The 7,974-nt window shown below is 40.6% G+C and overlaps 1 protein-coding gene across 1 annotated transcript in view; it reads left to right on the forward strand.

Moving 5' to 3' along the window:
* PARP1 (poly(ADP-ribose) polymerase 1) overlaps positions 1 to 4,095 on the forward strand; it is a 30,054-nt gene extending 25,959 nt beyond the window's left edge. Inside the window, exons 19-22 of the mRNA XM_029965068.1 lie at positions 53 to 180; positions 569 to 630; positions 1,719 to 1,833; positions 3,249 to 4,095. Coding sequence (XP_029820928.1) covers positions 53 to 180; positions 569 to 630; positions 1,719 to 1,833; positions 3,249 to 3,330 — 387 coding nt within the window. The 3' untranslated portion in view covers positions 3,331 to 4,095. The remainder of the gene's footprint in view (positions 1 to 52; positions 181 to 568; positions 631 to 1,718; positions 1,834 to 3,248) is intronic.
* The last annotated feature ends 3,879 nt before the right edge of the window (positions 4,096 to 7,974 follow it).

Here is a 7,974-nt window from a genome sequence, read left to right on the forward strand (position 1 = left end):
GTTATTGTCCCAGTTTTATTTATTTATTTATTTATTTATTTTCTGCTTGCAGACTGGCTACATGTTTGGGAAGGGCATCTATTTTGCAGACATGGTATCCAAGAGTGCCAACTACTGTCACACATCTCAAGCTGATCCCATAGGTTTAGTACTACTGGGAGAAGTTGCCCTTGGGAATATGTAAGTAACTTATGAAGAGTATTTGCCAAGTGTGCTTAATATATCCTTGTAGAAGGTGATGCTAAAATTGCAAGCCTTCTCTTCAGTGTGAGGACAGAGCACATGGTATTTCTTTAGGAACAAGATTTGTTTTTTCTTAAAATGAGAGCTATTTGATGGGGGGGGGGGAAATCATTGTTGCTGTTCTAGCTAGAATCTTGTACAAAATGCCAACATCATCAAAATTAGTAACTGAGACAAGGAAGGCTGTTGAGTTCCAGAAGGCTAGATTAACTTTATATTAACTCACCATAAACTGAAGCCTGTAAAATTTATGATTTTTTTTTTTTCCACCAGTATAGTTTAAGATGAATGTAAAATGCTATCATGTGTTCTTTGTGCTGTCCAGGTATGAGCTAAAGAACGCTTCTCACATCACAAAATTGCCCAAGGGAAAACACAGTGTGAAAGGTAAGCATTAGCAGAGCATTAGCAGTTGTCATTGGTAATCTGTAATTGGTGGCAAACTTGGGTTGTGGTGCTCTGCTTAGTGAAGGGCACTGTAGTCATTTCAGAGCTGGACTTCTTTAAGAAGTTGCATCATGTTCCCCTATAGTTGCATCAGTATATATGTATGTGTTGTTTCAAGATGGAAGCTAGTACACTTGGAGTGTTAAGATTGAAGGTGCCTGAAGTTTAGGAGGAAACTTTTATTTGATATTACCCAGGAAAAAAATATAGGGTGCATTCTCAAACTTCTTACTCGCTTTCATTGTAACAATGCTGTGTATTTTAGAAGAAAGATGCGAGGTTTGATAGATCACAAGAATAATTGTTTAGCTTTCAAAATGCCTTAGAAGCTTGGAGAGAAGGGAAAAGCTAAGAATAAAAGTTCAGATGGAACAGCTGTTCTCATTACACTTCTATCTGCAAAAAGTATATTGCACTGAAAAAGAAGATGAGAGAAAAGACTTAGCTCTTTAATTCAAGGGAAAGAAATGGTAATCATGACTGCCTTCTGTACCGAGATGGGAGACTGAAGAACAGTAACATTCAGTAATGAGTGGCTTTTCTTAAACTATTCATTTTGAGAGGCTTAAAACATCAGTTGCCTAAAATAGAATAAAATGTGATTTAGCATCTTTTTCAATACATGCTACACACATTATTATGATGTCAAATCAGATTTGTATTGAAAAGTTTAAAGAGAATAAGAATTGGTTTGTTATACTAGTCTAAAAACGCTGCAATGTGCATGTTTTCATTAATGGAGCTGGGATATGAGAGCTATAAATCTTTGTTTTAGCTTTGATCATACAGATTAGACAATTAAGTCGAAAGTCTAAAATTGTCACTTCTAATGTAGCAGAGCACCACTGCCATAAGTATGGTGATGCTAAATTGAATGAACAGACTGTATTCCTTGTGTTCTTTTTAAGGTACTTCTACACTTGATTTGGAAGTACATGTGAAGTAGTATTTGGCTGGCTAAGTCATTTTATGTGCAAAGTCTGTATTTGCCTTCTAGATTTGTAACTGATGTTTTTTTCCCTTTCTAGGCTTGGGCAAAACTGCACCTGATCCCACAGCCACTACCACCCTTGGTGGTGTAGAGGTTCCCCTAGGGAATGGGATCTCAACGGGAATTAATGATACCTGTCTCCTGTATAATGAGTATCCTTTGCTGTTATGTTGGCTGCACACAGTGTCTGAGTGTTGCTGAGTTTAGCAGGACCTTGCTGAGGCAGGCCAGGAGTTTTGGCACTGTGTTTGCTTTCTTTCACATTTGCTTTGGAGAGCATTTGCAGACAATCCCTTCTGCAAGGGAGGTGATTTTACGGTTGTTGCATTTGAGTTGTCATTCTGTAAAAATAGAAGACTATACATGTAGCAATAGCTGTTGCTCCAACAGGACTCAATACCTGAAGGCGTTGGAGTGGCCAGGCAGCACTGCCAAGTAGTGTCTTGCCCAGAGATGTGCCAGGACAAGGAGAAGGGAATGCAGCCTATGGTTTCACATCGATCCAGTCTGTTTTCTTCCTCCTGGTGCTGTGGCTGGCCAGCATGGCCAGGAGGGTAGGGGGAGCCAGCTCTGTGCTTTAGGGAGTTTGTCATCACATCGCATGTGTTCCACAGACCCTTTGCAGGTTTTGAGTGGGTATTCATTCCAAATGTGTGCTTAACGTTCACAAGAGGTAATAAGAATATGTATAAGTGGTGTCTGAGGTCCTGAGTCAGTCTCTTCACTGCCAGTAAAGCAGGAAAACCATTAATGCAACCTCAGGGTTGTAGAAACTGTCTTCTTTCTTGGTGAACTGTTTTCCTCTGACAAGCAGTCTTGGCAACACAACTCAGGGCAATACTGTTTTTATCTTGAGTTTTCTTAAATATAGTATTTGTCTTGGTCAGACAGTAAACTATAATACAATTAATATTTGCTAATTGAGGTAAAATAATGTGCATTCATTTTGTTTTACACTTTGGGATCAGAGGTAAGTTTGAGGCCTAAAGCTTTGAGAAACAAATAGGTGAGCTGGGACTTTGTGTGAAAAAATAAGAATGTGCAAGCACTGCCAACAATTGTAGAGCTCTTCTCTGTGATTCCAGTTTGGGGTTTTTAGTGGGAAATTAAGAGGGCATTAATGACTTGGTGCTGGAAAATAGCAACAGAGCTGCAATTATAATTGTAAATGCCGGGTCTGTAACTGAAGATCTCATCTAGGCTACGTCACTCTGCTGTTTAGATAGCGAGAGAGATGTGTGTTACTGTCTGACAAAAAATAATCTGCAAGAACTACAGCCCCATATCTAAGTCGATTCACCTCACCTGCCTGTCACTCAGGATTCTGCTGCACCATCATCAGTTCTCCTTGCGACTGTTAATTGCTTGTTTATAACTATAGTGTAAAACACTTCAGATTAAAAGAGTAGTCAGATTTAAAATGTTGTGATTTGAGCTGTTAGAGCTGGTTAATCACACAGGCATCTGTGTAGTAACGTAAATTGAAAGGTGAAGTTCGACTGTGTTTTGAGTTTTTTCTGTGTTATTAATATCAATTACTGTAATTATTCCTTAACACTCTTCCCAGATATATTGTGTATGATGTTGCTCAGGTAAATCTGAAGTACCTGCTGAAACTGAAATTCAACTATAAGACATCACTCTGGTGAACAGTATTTAGAAGCCCTGTTAGAGTTATACTGTAGTTACACTATAGCGTTGACTTCTGACATGCTTATGCATTGACTTCTCTTACCAAGATATCAAGAGCTAAACTGCAGAAGAGGTTACTAAATCCCATTTAGTACAACACTTAGGTGAAAGTTTTATATAAAAGTGTGGCAATACATGGACGTGAATTCTGATGGGAACGGAGTATCTGGTTTTGTTTTATACCACTTCTAATTTCGGTGCTTTCAAGTGTTTCTTTTAATTGATCATACTGAGAAAGAAAAAAGAAAAATAAATTAAGCTGATGTTTTTAGCCAAACAGAGCTGGGCAATGGCAGGAGAAAGCATTTGATGGTGTTTATGATATTTGCTCTGTTAGGCTTCCCCCTTGTTTAAGATACACTTTTTCAGTTTTCATTTGAATAAACGATAAATGTGCATTTATTTTGAGGTAAAAAAAAAAATAAAAGCTAATTTCATACTAACAGCTTTACGTTTCAAAACTTCCAAATCGTTTTGGTTTTGAGTCATGATTTAAATGTATTTCGTAGAATGTTCCTAAACGTGATATCTCTCTCAAAGATCAAATGCCAAATATTGAAATCTGTAGTCACATTTCAGGAAGTCATGGTGAAATGAAAAGTTGAACTTTCTGCTGAGACTTCATCTGTCAACAGTTGGTGTGGTAAACATGGAAAATGAGCTTGTGGCTGTTTGAATTTAGTATTAGCCCCAATAAACCTCCTTTAAATACCTACCTTTAACATGATGTAAGTTGGTTGTTGTAGACATCCTAACAAAGCTGTAAGTTGAGTTTGGGCTCCAGCTTCATTCATCGAGACCTGGAGTGAGGTCTGTTGCTACACTGTGGGTAGTCTTGAAACAGCAATATAAACTGATAATTTCCATGTTTAACTTTTTTTTACTTCTCACTTTCAGTAAGTCATTGAGCAATATGGGAGCACTTAACTATAGAGCAACATCAGATCTTTCTCTTCAAAAATTACTGATTTCCCTGAGGGGAGAGTTGCCTAATTCCTAAGAAGGGGACACTTCAAACTCATTCTGATGGTTGTGGCTTCAGTCTTTAGTAACCTGCGTGGAAGCAGGAGATCTATTTCCTAAAATATTGTCAGGTCCCAGTGCCTTTTGCAGAAGGAGTTCAAATCCAAAGTGGTTGCTGATGGCACAGATCTTTCCAGGACCCCCTGAAGGAGAGGAGGATGAGGAGTGATAGATAGAAAACAAAGATGCTGTCAGAGAAAGAAGAAAATGTGGAAGGACTGGGTAAGTCGTATGGCTTGAGGATAGCTCGATAGAAAAGAATTGATTGAGGTTGCTGCTAATGGATTTTGAGAGGAAGTGAAGAGAGTGGCCCATGTCTTCTGGCTCTTAAGTAGCTTAACCAGTGGCTAATCATTGGTTTGCTTCCAAAAAAAACTTCTGGCCAGGCACTTAAAGTATGATTTTGTCAGTCTCTGAAGGAGAACATGAGAACTGGTTGAGTTTAGTTGTGAGGTAGATAATTATTTTTCCCCCCCCCAAAAAAACAGCTTGCAGTTCAGTTTGGGACCAGGAGTTAAAGATAGCTGCTTTTGTTGCTCCCTCTGTTACCTGTACTGGAGGTGGCTCAAAGTTGCCTTTTGATCCAACCCAAGCATCACAAGGAGTGCTTTACACTGTGTATGTAGTCCTCAGTTATGCAGCACAAGCAAGTACATCCCAAGCTGCCTCTAACCTTGCAGATATGGCAGGGGAAGATACAGAGGGACAGGACTTTCTGAAGAGGCAGCAGGTGCCCTTTGGGGTCTGTAGGAGAGCTCTGGTGTGGCTGACCTGCAGTGAAATCTAATGTGAATTCAGGCACTGCTTCTCCTGCCAGTTTGTCCAACCACAGAGTAGGATCTGCTCTCCTGAAAGGCAGTGGTGGTGCTGGAACCAGCATACAGGGAGCCTGTCCCCAGGGCCAGGCTGAGAAGAGCAGCATAATGACAACCACTAAAGGCGTTGCTTTTGGAGTACTTGCACTGAGTGGAGCTGGATGAATAGGTAGTCCCATTTCTGTCAAAAGCACTTGAAAGGAAGGAGTTGTCAAGACATGAGGTCCCATGACATCCTGTTCTTTTTTCAGGGAAGGCATGTTAAGGAATGGCTTCTGATCTAAATATTAAACTACCAAAAGCAGCAATCTATAAATATTTAACCTTTTTAGCATTATTCAGCATGGCTGGAGGATCTGTTGTACAGTGGCTCATAAACACTTAGATAGTCTATGCAGTTTATATGAATGCAGTTAATTGAAGGAAGCCAACCTAGGCTTACTGATTGGTAGTCAGTGTAAATTCTTTGTGACTTGTCTGAGCTTATGCAGGAAAGAAGTGGCTGAGGAAAAAAAAAGAGCTTAAGTCACCCAACCTAGTATTTTAGCCATAAAACAATGACATTCTGCCCTCACCCCCCTTTGGTTTCTAATTAGAGAGAAGTGGGGGAAAAAAACCCCAAACAAATAATTTTGATACAAAAAAGACCTCTGGACAGATCAAACTTTTTCAATACCATAAAGAGTTGTACTTATGTTCTTAAATGAGGCATGCAGTGTTTGAAGCAGGTCTCTGCTTCAGCTTTCTTTCTGTAAGACTGTTACAGACCTCCCTCTATGAATTCTGGGGACATAATGACATAATTGTCTACTGAAGTGTTATTGTAATCAATTTAAATCCCACTCAGTGTTTTGCTTAATTTGCTTTTATATAATATGTGGTGAGGCCCCTAACTTAGTACATTATACTCATACTCCTTCTGTTATGCCCACAGAAAAATAGTTTCCAGTGTTGTGGAGTACATGCATCTGAACAAGAGCTTGTGTGTGGTTTTGCTTTCAAATTAACGCCAGGCTGCTTCTCCAGAAATGGTCATTTTGGAGATGCAGCAGCACCAATGAGAAGCAATGGAGATGTAGGTCCCAGCCAAGGTGAGTTGCTGTGATGAGTTTCATTTGTTCCAGCGGGAAGGTACCTTGCAGAGATGTAGGCATTGCAGGTCCCTTCCACAGAAAGTGAGATACACAGGTACAATCTGAAGGCAAGAAGGAATGGCTTCCCAACGACTGAATGGGGGAACTACTGCTCTTTCCCCGCCCCCTCATTACAAAGTCTAATTTCATAACATGATTAATGCAGCAGGATTCAGACTTCACAAGAAGAAGGTGCCTCAGTGACTAAAGAGCACACTCTTCTGCCAGCTGTCTGTGCTTTTCTTCCTACTGCCAGGGCCTGCCTAGGGCAGATGAGAAAATGACACCCTAGCATCTGTCTCCTGTCCCCAGGATGCAGCACTACCTGCTCTGTGCTGACAAGACTCTGAATGCATTGGTTAGCAGGTGGTGTAACCCGTGTCTTAATATCATCTGCAGCAATTAAGGGTAAATGGGAGCGTGGAAGTGCTTTCTGCAGCATTTCTGCGCACACCATTAGGAGCGGTTGCCCAACATGACCCTCAGTGAAAGCAAATGGCATCAGTGAAGCCAGTTTAAAGATCTCCCTCCAGCTGTGCTAAGCAGGTGAGTCAGCAGCACCTAATGGCAGGTTGTTGGCAATGAGCTCAGGTGTTTTTGGTCACCCTGCCTGTTTGTCAGAAGAGTTGTGCCATTTCCACGTCACCCAAGTGCAAACCACAAATTTGCCAGAATGGTGGAAGGCTGCACTGAAAACATGGTGCATTTGTGTGCACACTGTCAAATGGCCCTGGCCAGGGCTTTGTCAAACAGGGTCGTGTTTGTGTGACTTAGAAATAGCCTGCACATGAAAAATTAAAAACCAGAACATAGAGATACCGCAGCATTTATAAAAGGCCAAGATGTAAAAGGTCCTTTATAGCAGGAGTCATAATACAGCGTTGATTGTTGCCCTTTCAGCACAGTGAATGGCAATAGCTTCTGTTAAATATTTTCCAAATGCAGCTGTTGGAATGAAATGAAATGGAGGAATACCCAGCATCATGCTGTTGAAAGCTGAATTCTACCATCTCACCTGGTAATTTTAAGATGATCAGCAGAAGGTATTTGGGGCAAGGCGAAATGTCTCTTAGCTTTTTAATCTGTTTTCTGGTTTTATCACCATCTACAAAGATGCTGAAGGCATTGGATTTTTTTGTTTCCTTTTTCCTTTCCCTTTCAGAAATTCAGGCTCTTGAGGACTTTTTTGCAAAATGCCATTGTGTTGTAGAAAACTTTTCATCCCTCCCCTGAAAATCCCTTGCCTCAGTGAAAGCTCTAGCATCAGGGTGGCACTGGGCAACGCTGCTTTCAGCCCAGCCAGACCTGATGACAAGGTTTACAAAGCACAGCAGTAAAAACCTCGCTGGTGATCAGTGTCTTCTGTCAACTGTGGAAGACTCAGTGTCAGCCACTCCTGGCTGAGCATTAACATACAACTCTTGGAACAAGGCAAGCATAGCTGAAATACAGAAAAATATTAGTGTTGTTAACACCTTATTGTTTAGCTGAGCCTGGAAGGTCTGGTCCATGTCAGGCCTTTTGGGTGGTGGAGGTGTTTTATTAAAGGGGAAAATTGTGCAGGGTTTAATGTTTTGTAATTTTTTGTGTTTGAAGTAGCACAGATTACTTTTGTTGCTTTTCGTTATTA

The sequence above is a fragment of the Manacus vitellinus genome, unplaced genomic scaffold (assembly GCF_001715985.3).
Source record: "Manacus vitellinus isolate BGI_N305 unplaced genomic scaffold, ASM171598v3 scaffold_8_pilon, whole genome shotgun sequence".
NCBI lineage: Eukaryota > Metazoa > Chordata > Aves > Passeriformes > Pipridae > Manacus > Manacus vitellinus.